The 14,754-nt window shown below is 57.8% G+C and overlaps 2 protein-coding genes and 1 non-coding gene across 7 annotated transcripts; 2 read left to right on the top strand and 1 right to left on the bottom strand.

Moving 5' to 3' along the window:
- Positions 1–3,072: 3,072 nt before the first annotated feature.
- Positions 3,073–3,146, top strand: TRNAR-UCU (transfer RNA arginine (anticodon UCU)). Its single transcript has one exon. It is a non-coding gene; the product is annotated as a tRNA-Arg (tRNA).
- Positions 3,147–3,606: 460 nt separating this feature from the next.
- PRUNE1 (prune exopolyphosphatase 1) lies at positions 3,607–8,765 on the bottom strand. Of its 3 annotated transcripts, XM_065660307.1 has the most exons (10): positions 8,523–8,765; positions 7,103–7,207; positions 6,823–7,028; positions 6,479–6,663; positions 6,242–6,400; positions 6,060–6,154; positions 5,817–5,975; positions 5,579–5,695; positions 5,325–5,431; positions 3,607–4,190 (listed from the first exon to the last, which is right to left on the bottom strand). In XM_065660307.1, the coding sequence occupies exons 1-9, from the start codon at positions 8,559–8,561 to the stop codon at positions 5,372–5,374; spliced, it is 1,125 nt and encodes a 374-aa protein (XP_065516379.1). In that variant the 5' UTR covers positions 8,562–8,765; the 3' UTR covers positions 3,607–4,190; positions 5,325–5,371. The 3 variants fall into 3 exon arrangements, with proteins under 3 accessions (XP_065516379.1, XP_065516376.1, XP_065516378.1); XM_065660304.1 differs by having other exon boundaries at positions 5,325–5,695; positions 8,523–8,727; XM_065660306.1 differs by having other exon boundaries at positions 5,325–5,695; positions 8,554–8,727.
- Positions 8,766–8,940: 175 nt separating this feature from the next.
- On the top strand, positions 8,941–14,636 carry MINDY1 (MINDY lysine 48 deubiquitinase 1). Of its 3 annotated transcripts, XM_065660303.1 has the most exons (12): positions 8,941–9,410; positions 11,050–11,154; positions 11,328–11,410; positions 11,588–11,854; positions 11,975–12,032; positions 12,118–12,182; positions 12,307–12,465; positions 13,249–13,351; positions 13,444–13,586; positions 13,672–13,863; positions 13,968–14,132; positions 14,269–14,636. In XM_065660303.1, exons 4-12 carry the CDS (start codon positions 11,654–11,656, stop codon positions 14,335–14,337), a joined length of 1,155 nt encoding a protein of 384 aa, XP_065516375.1. In that variant the 5' UTR covers positions 8,941–9,410; positions 11,050–11,154; positions 11,328–11,410; positions 11,588–11,653; the 3' UTR covers positions 14,338–14,636. The 3 variants fall into 3 exon arrangements, with proteins under 3 accessions (XP_065516375.1, XP_065516374.1, XP_065516373.1); XM_065660302.1 differs by having other exon boundaries at positions 11,357–11,854; XM_065660301.1 differs by having other exon boundaries at positions 11,328–11,854.
- Positions 14,637–14,754: the final 118 nt, after the last annotated feature.

Raw genomic sequence — 14,754 nt, 5'->3', positions numbered from 1 at the left:
GTTTGAGGTCGGAAGGGGCCGCAGGGGCTCGGCGGGGCCGGGGTCAGGGCTGAGCGGGTAAACTGAGGCACCGCGGCGCAGCCCGGGGGGGGGGGGTCCGTTTGCTGCTGGAGCAGCCCGGGAAGGGATAATCCCCATGGATCCTGTGCGCGGCTCCGGGGCCATCGCTGCGGGACAGACGTTGAGGAGCTGGAGCGGGGCAGAGAAGGGCAATGGGGCTGGAGCAGGACCCGGGGCACAAGTGATGGGGAACGGCTGAGGGACCTGGGGGGTTCAGGTGGCTCAGGGGGGACCTGATGGCTCCCTACAAGTGCCTGCCAGGAGGATGGAGCCAGGAGGGGCTGGGCTCTGCTCCCAAGGAACAAGGGATGGGACAAGAGGAACCGGCCTCAAGCTGCACCAGGGCAGGTTTAGATGGAGCTGAGGAACAACTCCTGCCCCAGAGGGTGCTCAGGCATTGGAACAGGCTGCCCAGGGCAGGGCTGCAGGCACCGGCCCTGCAAGTGCTCACACCCCCTCAGTGCCATGGGGCAGTGGTGGCCTTGGCAGTGCTGGGAATGGTTGGACTGGATGAGCTTGAAGCTCTTTTCCACCCTGGTCGATTCCATGATCTTGTCCTTGGTTTCCATGGTCCGGGTTTCCAGGCCTGGGCTCTGGAAGGTTCCCATCCCCTCTATGTATAGGGTGGCTGTGACTGCTCCTCTGCGGTGGTGCCTGTGACCGCTGGGCTCTCGCAGGCCGTTTGCTGCGCTGGAGGCAGCTTCAGGCGGACACATTATAAGGATCTGGGGAAAACCCATTCCCATTGTGGATATGGGGTTAATGGGCTTGGTGGCCTGCAAGCACTCAGCTTCTAACCCCGTCCTTAGCTTGGTGGGGCTGGCTCTTGGGTGACTCTTGGTTTATGAGGGGATGCTATAAAAGCTTTAGCCATGGATAGCACAAAGCAGCCCCAGCCCTGAGGAGGATTTGCTGTTGCTGTCGATGGAGTGGGCAAAGAGGCTTTGGAATCCTAGTGCTGACGATGCTGCCCTACAGCAACTCGACGTGAGGTGGCATCGTCCTGCTCCAGGGAGACACCCGTGTTACTGCTTCAGTCTTTGTCTCGCAAAAGGCCTCTCCCTGCTGTTTATAAGGGAGTAAATGGTCTTGGTTCACCCTGTTCCACCGCATCCTGGCTCATGGCTTGTGGTTCTCTTGCGTGCAGCAAAGGATTTGATGCTGCTGGGGGCCAGTTTGTGCTGGGGACATTGGCCTTAGAAACACCTCCCTCTCTGCATCTAAAAAGGGGTTTTGCTCTTGCCTCAGAACACTCAGCTTACTGAATTCCATTGTCATCTCTTCCCACAGAAATGGGTGTGTTGGTATCCTCCAGCACCAGGAATAACCTGCTTGCACCTATCCTGCTCACTGCAGTCTCTGCTTTCCAAGCACGGAGATAACAGAGGGACAGGCAGTACCTCGGGGAAGACTGCAGGTACAGAGCTGCTGGCAGGCGGCCCAAGGACCTGGAAGCTGCACGCTGCTTTCTGGTATTTGTTGAGGAGCTTTTGGTACCTTGTGGCCTGTGGCTGTGTCCGTGTGCTGGGACAAGGAGGAGGAAAGGGCTCTGGTGGCCCTCCTAGAGGAGTGCTTTTGGGGGGTGCCCTGTGTGTTACCTGGAGATGTATGAGAGCAGAAGGGAAAGGCAGTGCTCAAACAAGCCCTAATCCAGCTCAGTGAGGAGGAATGGGGGTTCTTTCAAACCCCAGCTGCCCTCTGACTCCTGGCCCACAAAACCACAGTCATTCTGCTGAGGTTTGTGCCCTTGAATGCTTCACCTCCACCTTTGTGACTTGCTTGGTAACAACACCAGGCGCCGCTTTTGAGGTGCAGCCTCCCCAAACCATATTGAAAGAGCTGGAGGTGTCTCCTCCCATGGGGAACACGCAGAGAGCAGCCCCGGGCTGTGTGGGATTTATTTATTCCTTTCTGTTCTGTACTGGTGCTTTATGACTTTGTCTGAGCTGGATGTTTTGGGTGACATTCGTTAAGCACAGCCTTTGCTCACCCGGGAGAGAGGCGTTTTCTACCCTTTGAGTTGGCTCAAGGTGGGATTACACTTCGCTCACAGTGTTATTTATTTCAAGGGTTATTGATTTACTGGGTATCTCTTGCAGCAGGAGGGGTTTAGTCTGACAGAAGTTAAACCCCTGCCTTCGTTCTCATCACTTCCACCTGGATTTTACTTGTCAAGACAAGTCTCAATGTTTCCAAAGCCTCAGAGCATCAGGTAAAGGAAACCCAAATTCGTTGGGTTTGTATTAGATGTGCTGAGGTTGTTAGTGCTATGAGCAGCAGTTAATACCTTACCTTTAATAAAGAGCATGTTTAGGAGTAAACAATTCCCTAAAATCCCTGCAGTTCTGAAACGCAGAACGGGTTTGTTCACAGCAAGGAATTGTGCCACAGAGTCTGATCAGTTGCTAATAGGAGCTTAGTGGATGTAAAAGGAGATTTCCTGGTGTTTTGATGCCGTTTTTCTAATGGGAGCTGCACATAGGGAAACATTAAAGCCCTGATTGACAGCTGGTTGAAAATAAACCCACGGTAGCTGCTTTTCCTTTTCTTTCTGTGCTCAAACCACAGGTTTCTGCATTTTTCATCGTGACAAACAGAGCTTTCATCATCACTGTCAGTGCTGGGTGCCGTAAGCTAAATCCTCTTTCATCTCCCTCTCTCTTGGCTTCTGCACTGAGGATGCTGCGATGATGCTGAGGGAGATGCAGCAATTAACTCTCCTCCAGGCTTTAGCTCTGCCCTCAGGCAAGCGGGAGATGCTATGGAAAGAGACGCCAATAGGAGCCTGCATCCAGGTTTTTGCTGCATCCCTGCTGCTGTGCGAGATGCAGCTCATCCCCGCGTTACCTCCGTGCCTGTGGAAGCAGGGATGCTGGAGATGGGGATTTGCAAGGGGGATTGAGCTAAGCACCGGGTTTCCTCCTGCCTCAGCTCCGGGTGCTGGGGCTGCGCCGGTGATGCCGGGGATGCGGAATTTTTCAGTTCTGGTGCGGATGCTGCAGCCGTGGTGAGGTCTCTGTGGCGCAATGGACGAGCGCGCTGGACTTCTAATCCAGAGGTTCCGGGTTCGAGTCCCGGCAGAGATGATCTCCAGGCAGGTGGCTCTTTTCTTTTCACGCCCACCCCCTCCCAGGTCCCAATCCCTCACGTTTAACCCTCCCCCCCCGCCCCCGAGGGCTTCAGAGGCGAAGATGACAATGACCTGTCATGACATCCCTCTGTAGAGCTGATGCACATTAACAGTCGTGTGCTCCCCTCCTAAGACAGCTCTCTCATCATGTTCCCCTTTCCTCGTTCCTTTTGGTATCTCCTGAATAGCGAGGTGTTTTAACCCTGCTTCTGCCCCCTCCCATCTTTGCTACCTCCATCAGAACAGTCCTGTGCTTTCCAGTGGAAATCAGGTGCTGAGGCAGTGCTTTAGAGCCTTCTGCTGAGATTTCTTGTGATAAACGGGGTCTTTTTGCTTCTTTCCCTCAAACCTGTGGCAAAAATAACATAGGGCTACATTCTGAATTCCCACCTTAGAGAAACTCTTTGCAAAGGCTCTTATTTTCGCATGGTTTTACTTAGAAGATGCAGGTTTGCTGACAAACACCTCCCCATGGGGGTTCCTCTTCCTGGGTACCAAACTGGCTCTTCTTTTTCTTTCATGGATGTTCCAGGTTGTTGGTATGGAATCTCGTGTGATCTCATTGCTATCAGTAGGGAGAAAGGAGAGAGGGGAGCTGTGGTGAGGTGAGTGCAGTGACTGGGAGGTGACTGGGTTTCAGCAGGGCCTTTTCCAGGCTATTCCAGGGGTTAGTTATGGTGGAGAAGTGCTGAAGGTTGGAGGAAGGGTGTTCCTCAACTGGGACTCTTCAGAGGGTTGTTGGAGATGTCTGATGTAGGCTCAGCTCTGGAGAGCTGCCTGGACCAGGGATGCTTGTGACTAAACGCAGAAGGTGCTCTTGGATCAGGTGTGGATCATCCTAGGAACTGCTCATTGCTACCACTTGGCTTGTTTCTCCTCCTGGTGTCCAGCTGATGCTGGAGTTCAGCCTGGTTGGAAGACCAGCCCTGGTGCTGCTCAGGAGTTCTGCACCCATGTTCATCCTGACATAGGTGTCACATCCATGACATCCAAGGGGGTCCTGAAAGGCCAGAAGGAGATTGTTCAGAGAAGATACATAGACAGTGAGCATGGTTGCACACCCCCCAGAGTAAAATCTGGTAGGAAGGAGGGGGAGACAGGGCAGAGATCCCATGTACCCTACAAAGAATGGAGGGTGAGATATGTGCATTTTCCTTTCAGATGGAGCATTAGGTGGCCAAGCAAGCACAGATTCCTGTGGTGGTGGGGCTGTTGTGGCGCTTGCCAAGGGAAGGTGAGACCACCAGGTCCCTGCTGCCTTCCACAGCACCCAGCAGGCAGCCTGGAAGTGGGAAGGGAGTGGGAACATCAGCCCCTGCCTTGTGCCCAACCGGCCTTTCAGCTGCAGGGTCACAGCCGCCCTTCAGAAGGGTGCCAGGAGCTGATGGGTGCAGCTGAGCTTGTGCCAAGGGTTTCCCTGTCTCCTTGCCTGCATCTGCCATGGGCCAGTGGGCTTGGGGCAGAGAGGACTCAAAGAGTCCCAACCTGTCCCCCCACTGCTGCCCCCATGGGAGAGGACCTGGTTGTAGGGCTGCACCATACTCAGATCCATGCTGTCCTCCAACCACTTGTCCTGTGCCTGGCACCATGGCAAATACCCTTCAGGGAGGTTGGCACCCCAGAAGAAGAGGGGACCCTCTGGGGTGCGTGGGGCAGCGCTGGACCCATCCCAGAAGAAGAGGCAAGAGCCAAGAGTGGAAGAGGGAAGTTTAATCCTCAGAACACATGGATGACAGCATTGGGCTGGCTGTACGTCCGGCCCCATCATTTGGGACCCCCAAAGGCCTCCCAAGGAAGGAAGAATGGTAGGCACTTGTTAACGCCCCCAGTGCCTTTGTTAAAGTGCATGCGAGTGCTGCTGGCCCTAATGCCCATGGGGTCCCCAAAATCCCACCTGGGAGGACCAAACCCCAGCAGGACCCTGCTGGACTAGGACTAGGGGGTTGGACTAGATGATCTTTTTAGGTCCCTTCCAACCCTTGGGATTCTGTGATTCTGTGATTCTGTGACCATCGGGGCAGGGGGTGCAAACTGCAGTGGGACCCCATCCCCATCAGGGAGCTGAGCGCTAACGGAGGTGGCTGCACCCCCTCTATGCCCAAACACCCCACCAGGACCTGCCCAGTGACCCCACCTCATTGTGTGGACCCCCACATCCAGGGGGTGCTGGTCCTGGTGCTGTTACTTTGGGGAGCCCGGGGGCTGCCCCGCGGCGATGCGGCTGACGCGCTCCAGGACATCCTGGGGACAGAGGGGGGGCACAGCCTGTGCCAGGGGACATTCCTCCACCAGGCTGTTCATGGGGGTGGGGGGTGGCACCACCTCCTCCTCTACCCCACCCAGGGCAGCACCGGGCCCCGCCAGCGCTGCCCTGAGGATGGGCAGCACCTTCTTCCTCGATGCCAAAGCGTTGCCCTGGTTGTAGGCCGTGACACAGGACCAGGGGCTCGGGATGGGCTGGAGGTGCAGGGCTGGTGTCGTGGCTTCCTCCAGTGCCCGGCACACCTGCAAGGGGGGGAGCAGGGTGCTAATGCCCCAAACCCAGAAGCTTTTGGGGTGAGCCACAGGCTGGCTGCTACCCCAGGCCCCTGTGCTGGGGGCTTTGTGGTCTTGGCCCCCAACTCACAGCACTGCGGAAGGTCTCGTGCTGGCTGTAGACCATGAGCTGCCGGGTGAGCACATTGGTCTCGTTGTAAGGGACGATCATGGCCACCAGCCCCGTGTAACCCTGAGCTTGGCAGAAAGCATCCAGGTCCTGCAGCAAACCGGGCCTGTGCAGGAAGGTCTGGAGGGGGAGAGACCCTGGTGTCACCCCGGTGTCACCATTGCACCACCTCCTGCCTCAGTTTCCGCCCCTGCCAGGTCTCACTTCCAGGTCCACGTAGATAGCACTGATGGCGAGCACAAGCTCATCGCCGGAGAGGACTTTGAGGTCCTTCCGCAGCATCTGCTCTGTCGTCAGCCCTAGGAGGCAAAGAGGAGCTGAGTGTGAGTCCTTGATCCCAGGGAGATGGGTCTGTCCCAGTGGATCCCACCACCCCGGGCACGGACCCGAGACATCAAACTTGGTCGCTTGCAGGGTCCTGAAGATGGTGTCCCGGGCTGGCAGGTCGGGAAACCTCTCCTCGAGCAGGGAGACGCAGGCCACGTCCCTGGGTGTCACCTTGCCAGCGGCTGGGCTCAGGTTGATGGAGTCCAGGAGGATGGTGGCTGGAGGGGACAACCAGGAGCCATGAGCCGTCCCCGTCCCCTATGGCTGTGGTTCATCGAGGGCCACCCCGTGCTCACCGTGCAGCAGCGTGGCCGTGGCTCGGTCCAGCACCCCCGGGGGACCTTGGGCCATGCGCTCGGTCACCAGTGTGGCACAGGACCCCACCAGCGCCACTGTCACCGGGCAGCCGGGACCTCGCGCCCGTTCCAGCGGCCGGTGATCCAGGACCTCCACGACGGCGTCCTCCAGGGCTGCGTCAGCGCTGGTGGGTGAGATGGGGAGGAGAAGCTCCCTTTATTCCTCAAATCCTTCCCTAAAACACCCCGGAAAGGGAAAGGCTTCACCCACCCTGAGGCCAAAATCGACACCAACCGGGCTTCAGGTGGGTGGCCCCGGTTGTCTCCGTGTCCCCGCTGCTCACCTGGGCAGGACGTTGTGATCAACCAGGGTGAGGGAGAGCAGCCCGGCGCGGTGCAGCCCCGCCAGGTCGATCTCATCCCGGAAGATGAGGGAGGCCACGGGAATGCCCTGCTCCTGCAGCAGGAATGTCGTCTCCGTCCGCAGCGGGAAGTCGGCGCGAGGGATGTTCAGCACTGGGATGAAGGCGGCTCTGGGAGCCGGGGAGGTCTGGGGCAGGGGGTGACACCTGGTGAGATGTCCCCAAGCCACCCCTTGTCCCCAGCCCCATGGCTGAGCCTCACCTGTGCCAGGAAATAAGCCAGGGCCAGGGCTGAGACGGTGGAGTCCAGGTCGCAGGCCTCATTGCCCATCACCACATGGATCTCCTGGTGACGCTGGATGTGCTCCTGCCAGGGTGGGAGGCGTCAGGCATGCAGGGAGCACAGAGGGACCCGTCACAGACGTCACCCATGTGCCACCCGCCAGCTCCTGGCATCCCGTCACCCTCCTGGCGGGATCCATTTCTGGCACAGAAGCCACGTTTTTGGGGCACGTGTGTGAAACCGGAGGCACCGCGGCCCCAAGGACAACGGGAACACCCAGCTCCTCGGCCAGTAGCAGCAGGGACTGGGACATTCCCAACCTGGGGAATGCTGTTGCAGCCTGGCAGCACAAAGTGACTTTTGCAGAGGTGTGAGTTTGGGGTCGCTGTCCCCCAAAAGACAACCTTTCACCCCAGTTTTCCTGCCTGCAGCAGCAAAACCATGACCGTGTCACCCATGTCACCCCCAAATCCCCCATCCCTGGGTGCTGGCACCCATCCTGTCACCCTCGAGGGAGCCACCCTGTCTCCAGGCCCTGGTTTTGGTGACAATGAGTTGATGCCATGACCCAGATTCATTTATTCAGCGTAAGCCAAGGAAGGAAACAAGTGAGAGCCACCGGTGGTGGTAACCCTGCAGCAGGACTGGGACCCAGCACCCGGTGCTGGGAGAGCAGGGACAGGGCTGGGGGTGCTGGGGAGCCCCTAGCATGGAAGTGGCTTGGGGTGGCCCCAGTGTGGCTCTGTCAGCCCAGCCTGAGTTGTCATGGGCCCCCTCTCCAGGGGACATGGGTGCACCCCAGGGAAGGGTCTTGATCCCCTGGGCACCCGGTTGTGTGCGTGCCTGCACCCCAATTCCCAGGCACTGGGAACCCAGTCTCCTTGCTCCCCTGGGCACACAGTCCTGCTGCACTCTGCACCCCACTCCCCTGGGTACCCCAATTCCCTCCCTGCACCCTAAACCCTTGCATCCTGCTCCCTCATGCCCCCCAGACCCCTGTCCCCCAATCCCCTGAGCATCCCAATTCCCTCCCTGCACCCTAAACTCCTGCACCCCAATTCCCCCAGCTTCTGAGCTCCCTGCTCCCTTTTGCACCCAGTGGCCATGAACCCCAAACCCTTGCACCCCACTCCCCCTGCACCCCCATCTCTTGGGCACCCCAACCCCCGCAGCACCCTCCTCCCCTGAGCACCCAGTCCCCATGAGCCCCAAACCCCTGCACCCCAATCCCCTGAGCATCCCAATTCCCTCCCCTGCACCCTCATCCACTTAGCATCCCAGTTCCCCCGCATCCCAATCCCTTGGGCACCCCAAATCCCTGCACCCCAGTCCCCCGAGCATCCCAATTCCCTCCCCTGCATCCTAAACCCCTGCACCCCACTCCCCCCAGCCCCGCTACCTGCAGGGCCGCCCGGTTCCCCTCCACGAACCGCTCCATCCCGGCTCCGATCCGGATGCGGCCCCCGGTACAACCGGGTACGACACGGGCCGGCCCCGGCGCCGCCCCCACGTGCGGCACCCGCCCCCTTCCCGGCAGCCCTTGCGCCGCGCCCGGCCGCTGAGGCCTGAAGCGGAGGTGGTGGTCGCGGTCACCCCATTGACCCCCCAAAAGGCTCCTGATCCCCCCCCCCCCGACACCTGAAACCCCCCTTTAACCCCATCCCGCCCAGCACCGGGCGTTAAAACGGGAAAATCCCGGTGATTTTGGGTGTTCCCAACGCTTAGGCCTCGCGTGGGGAAGGCACCGGGAAGCTCCGGTGTTCCCGGAGGGAAGCGGCGGCGCTGCCTTCGCTTCCCACCCCTCCTCTTCCTCCTCCTCTGCCTCCTCCTCCTCCTCCTCCTCCTCCTCCTCCTCCTGTCAATCCGGCCTCCCGGCTGAGGGGAGAGGGTGCAAGGAGGGAGAAGGGAAAAGGAAGGGGAAAAGGAGGAAAGAGGAGGGATAAAGAAGGGAAAGGGAGGAATAAAGAAGGGGAAAAGTGAAAGAAAGAAAGGAAAGGGGGGGATAAAGGCGGAATAAAGAAGGAAAAAGCCGATAGGAAGGATAAAGGAATAAAGAAGGGAAAGGAGGAATAAAGAAGGGGAAAGGAATAAAGGGGGAAAAGCAGGAATAAAGAAAGAAAAGGTAGAAATAAAGAAGGAAAGGTAGGAATAAAGAAGGAAAGGGGAGGAAAAAGAAGGAAAAAGGAGGGAAAAGTAGGAAAAAGGCGGAAAAGGAGGAAAGGAGCAGGAAAAGGAGGAAAGGAGCAGGCAGGAGGCGGCGCGGACACACGGCGGCAGCGGCTGCACAGTAAGCGCTGGTCGGGGGCTGCGGGGCCGGTGACACCGGGGTGGGAGGGACCCGGGACCCCGGCCCCGCTGCGGGGGGGGGCTGGGCCCCGGGGCTGGAGCCGGAGCCGCCTCCCCGAGCGGGTTTTTCCGGCTCCCGGTGCCTCAGAACCGGCTCCTGGCGGGGCGGGAGCGGCGCCGGCTCCGAGCGGCTCCTGCGAGCGAGGGACCCCTTCCCTGGGACGGCAGTTCCGGGTCTCTCGGCTCCCCTCCTTTCCCTTTAATTCCCTTTAATTCCCTTTATTTACCATTATTTCCCTTTAATTCCTTTTATTTCCCATTATTTTCCCTTATTTCCCTTTATTTCCCACTAAATCCCATTATTTCCTATTATTTCCCATTATTTCCCTTTAATTCCCTTTATTGATTTCCCTTTATTTCTCTTTATTTCCCATTATTTGCCTTTATTTGACTTTATTTCCCTTTATTTCCCATTATTTCCCTTTATTTCCCTTTAATTCCTTTTATTTCCCCTTATTTCCCTTTATTTCCCCTTATTTCCTTTTAATTCCCATTCATTCCCGTTAATTCCCATTATTTCCTATTATTTTCCATTAATTCCCATTATTTCCTATTATTTCCATTTATTTCCCTTTAATTCCCTTTATTTATTTCTCTTTATTTCCCATTATTTGCCTTTATTTGACGTTATTTCCCATTATTTCACTTTAATTCCCTTTATTTCCCTTCTCTTTATTTCTCTTTATTTCCCATTATTTGCCTTTATTTGCCTTTATTTCCATTTAATTAATTCCCTTTATTTCCCTTTATTTCATTTCCTTTTATTTTACTTTAATTGCATTTTGTTTCACTTACTTCCTTGTATTTCATTTCATTTCTTTATTTTTCCTCGCCACTTCATTTTGCTCCCAGATTCCGGCCACATTCCCTCACTCATTGACCCCATTCCTCCATCTCCTCCTTAGTAATTCCTTACCCAGCTATTAAATCCTTACTCATCATTTCTTTACCCAATAACCCCAAGCTCTTTACTCGCCTCCCACCCATTGCTCTACCAAGAGCATTCATTTCCTTCACTCCCACACTTTTTCTTTCCCATTTTCTGGCTTTATTTCCTTGTTTGTGGATTTGTTCCTGGAGGAATGGTGCTTTATGTGTTCACTAATGGCATTTCTTCATCTCTGTTTCTTGGGAATGTTGGTGTAGTTAGTTATTGCTCCACCTCTGCGCTACTTACTCATTAAATAAGGACAATAATTATACTACTATTACTACTACTACTACTATGTTTGGCATTAGGCGCCATCCCCTTCCGTTCCTCTCTCCCAAAATCCCTTTGCTCCAGCCCTAAACCAGGTGGGAACAGCTCGGAGGGCACCAACCCCTTGATTTTCTCCTGGATCATCACCTCCCCCCCAAAACCCCCTTTTTCTACCCAATTTCCACCCACCTCGGGTGTTTCCATCCCCATCTCTCTCGGAGCATCCCTAGTCCCCTTGGGAATACAAGGGTCCAGACTCAGGATTGCTGGCACAACGTTCCTGAACGCTGCCAAAGTTCCTGAATCTCTTCAGGAGTTCAAAGCCAAATTTCCTCAAATTCCAGGATTTCTAAGCCAAATTTCCCAAATCTCTCTGCAGGAGCATCTTGGCCAAAGAGTTCGCAGGAAAACCCCTGTGGAAGTGCAGGATTCCAACCTTTCCCTGTGCCGCTTCGGATCCATTGAACCGCTCCGTTCCTCCCAGGTTGGTTTGGGATTTTCCTTCTTTCCTTCCCAGTGGGAGGCAGATAGTAACTTAAATGAATGTAGAGGAATTGGGAAGAGGAACTCGAAGCTACACGAGCCATTCCCGGTGCCTAAATTGCACTGAAATACGTGGGTTTAATTGAAATACCCAATTTTTCCCTTCTAATGGAGATATTTGGGATGCGGCCGTTCCTGGACAGACCCGGAGTGTTCCCAGGAGCCTGATCCAGACCCACTCAAGGCAGGACACCACGGTGAGGCTCCTGATGGAGCAGCCACCAGAGCAGGAAGGGATTCTCCCAGCCCCTTCAAATGGGAAAGGGACCCCTCAGCTCCCGGAAGAGGCCATTGGTGGGGAGGAAAACCCGACTGGAAGCGAGGAGATCCCGGCACCGGTTGCATCTTGTCCCCCACATCTCCCCCCCATTGAGCATCTGCAGGAGGATGCTGAGGAGAAGCAGTGTGTGGAGGATGAGGGGTCCCTGCCGGGTCCCCCCATGCCCAGCCCCAGTGCTGGGGCACTGGGGTTACCCTTGGAGCCCCCCCACATCCAGCCCCCGAGTCGGGAAGCGGAGGAGGAATTCTACTGCGTGAAGTGGATCAGCTGGAAGGGCGAGAGGACCCCAGTCATCATGCAGAGCGAGAACGGGCCCTGCCCGCTCCTGGCCATCATGAACATCCTCCTCCTGCAGTGGAAGGCAAGTGGAGTGCAGAAGGGAGGACTTGGGGGGGCTGGCAAGGGGGGATTGTCCTCGAATCCCTCTGGATCAGGAGGGGAACAGGCCTGGGAATGCTCCTCAGCCTCTCGCTGCTTCCAGGTGAAGCTCCCCCCGCAGAAGGAGGTGGTCACGGCCGAGGAGCTGATGGCACATTTGGGTGAGGCTGTCCCTGTCCTGCTGCTGGTGCGGTGGCACCGGGGCTCACCGGGGGCTCACTGGGGCCTCACCACGTTGCCTTGCAGGGGACTGCATCTTGGCCACCCAGCCCCGGGAGCCATCGGAGGGGCTGCAGCTCAACTTCCAGCAGGTGGGGAACAATCCCAGCCCAAATCCCGCTCCCTTCCAGCTCAGGGAGCTCTGGTGGCCTTGGGCTGCGGGGCTTGGGGTTCCAGCCCGCTTCCCAAGCAAACCCCCCTGTTCTTGCCCCCCAGAACATCAGTGACTCCATGATGGTGCTCCCCAAGCTCTCGACGGGGCTGGACGTCAACGTGAGGTTCACGGGGGTCTCGGACTTCGAGTACACACCTGAGTGCATCGTCTTCGACCTCCTCAACGTCCCGCTCTACCACGGCTGGCTGGTGGACCCCCAGGTGAGCTGCCCCATGGCTGCCGTGGGGCCAGGGAGTGATCCAAGGGCTCCAGCACCTCTGCTGTGAAGAACTGGGGTTCATCCTTTGGAAAAGGAGCAGGAAGAGGAGTAGAGGGAAGATGCAGAGAAGGTTTTTACCATGACCTGAGTGGCAGGATGAGGGAAGAGGGACATAAACTTCTTGTGTCCCTTTAGATGGGGCATAAAGGAGAAATATTTTACAGTGAGGGTGGTGGGACACTGGAACGTGTCGCCAGGAGCAGTTGTGGATGCCCCATTGTTGGGAGCACTCAAGGTCAGGTTGGAGACAGGGGCTTGGAGCAACCTGCTCTAGTGGAAGGTGGCCCTGCCCCTGGTCTAGATGAGTTTTGAGGGTCCTTTCCAAACCCAAACCCTTCTCTGATGCTCTGGATGGGGCTTTGGACCTGACTTAGTGGATGATGTCCCTGCCTATGGCACGAGATTGGGCTGGATGACCTTGAAGGTCCTTTCCAAACCCAAACCCTTCTGTGGTGCTGTGGATGGGGCTTTGGACCTGACCTAGTAGAGGGTGTCCCTGCCTATGGCAGGAGGTTGGAGTGGATGATCTTGAAGGTCCTTTCCAACCCAAACCCTTCCCCACGGTGGAAGCCACCAGCTCAGCTTCTTGGACATCCCCATGGTGGAGCCATGGTCCAGCTTGGTTGAGGAAGGTCCAACACCCACCCCCCCACCCCCCCCCAGGGCTGCTGTGGGTTGGGGACAGGTCCCCACACAGCTGGTGCTCAGTGTCCCCTCCCTGCAGAGCCCGGAGGTGGTCCAGGCCGTGGGCAAGCTCAGCTACAACCAACTGGTGGAGAAGATCATCACCTGCAAACAGGCGAGTGACTCCAGCCTGGTGAGCGAAGGTAACCCCCCCCAACCCAGCCCTGCTGTGGTCCCTTGGGCGGGTGCTGGTCACCCCAGCCCCACTGCCACCCCCTGTCCGTCCCCCTCCCAGGGCTGGTGGCAGAGCAGTTCCTGGAGTCCACGGCCTCCCAGCTCACCTACCATGGGCTGTGTGAGCTCACGGGGGCTGTCAGGGAGGGCGAGCTCAGCGTCTTCTTCCGCAACAACCACTTCAGCACCATGATCAAGCACAAGGTGCAGCTCCAGCCCCTTCCCCGCCTTCCTTCCAGACCCACCGAGGGCTGGCTGGGACCCACTGCCCCTTCTCCCCTCTCCCCAGGGCCACCTTTACCTGCTGGTGACGGACCAGGGCTTCCTGCAGGAGGAGAAGGTGGTTTGGGAAAGCCTCCACAACGTGGATGGGGACAGTTGCTTCTGTGACACCGATTTCCACCTCAGCCACACACCGGGCAAGGAAGGGGCTGCTGCGGCCCCCCCGGACCACCAGCTCCAGCAGAGACAAGTGGACCAGGTAGGGGACAATGGGTGGCAGCAGGGGACACCCTGGTCCCATCCCAGCTCCGTGGGTGCTGCTGTGCTGAGCAACCTTTTTCTGTGTGTCGTCCCCCCCCCCAGGATTACCTGATCGCCCTGTCCCTGCAGCAGCAGCAGGGGCAGGAACCCTCCACCCTCAGTGACCTGGAGCTGGCGCAGCAGCTGCAGCAGGAGGAGTATCAGCAGCAGCAGCAGCATCCTCAGCATCGCCATCACCCACAGCAGCAGCCGCAGGCCCCAGTGCAGGTACCTGGGGCTGCAGTGTGGGCTGTGGGTGCTTCTCCCCCCCACCCTGCTCTGCCCCACCGCCTGGGCCAGGGGGGTGATGGATGGGGCGGGGGGGGCCTCTATGGGTCCTCCCATCCCCTTATTGCACCCACAGGGCCGGGGGCGGCCGCCTGGGGAGCAGAGGCAGCGGCAGAAGCCAGACTTGGACTGTGTCATCCTATAGCCCCTGGGGGGGCTCCTCAGGGCCTTGTGGGGGGGTCCCCACATCCAGAGCCCCCCAGCTTCCCACTCTGTGTCCTCCAGGGCGACCCCGGGGGGTCCCTGGGGCCAGAAGCAGGGAGAACACAAGGAGGAAGGGGGGGTCCTTCCCCCCCCTCCCACTGCTGGGACCACCCAAATCTTTCCAGTGGCCTTAACACGGGGGGTCCCCCCGCAGGGGGACACTTATGGGGGGTCACACGCACCCCCCCCCCGTGTCTGCACCGTGGCCTTAGCGCTTGGCGAATAAAGGACTTGTCCCCATGTGCTTGGGTCTGGCTCTGGCACCGGTGCGGGCTCCTGGACCCCACGGACACGGGGGTCTGGGCGGGGGGGGACGGACGGACAGGGGACGGGACCCGCCGCAGCCCGCGGACACGCG

This window comes from Lathamus discolor, chromosome 24 (assembly GCF_037157495.1).
Source record: "Lathamus discolor isolate bLatDis1 chromosome 24, bLatDis1.hap1, whole genome shotgun sequence".
NCBI lineage: Eukaryota > Metazoa > Chordata > Aves > Psittaciformes > Psittacidae > Lathamus > Lathamus discolor.
The sequence above is the reverse complement of the archived record's forward strand: the minus strand, read 5'-3'. Positions and strand labels throughout refer to the sequence as shown.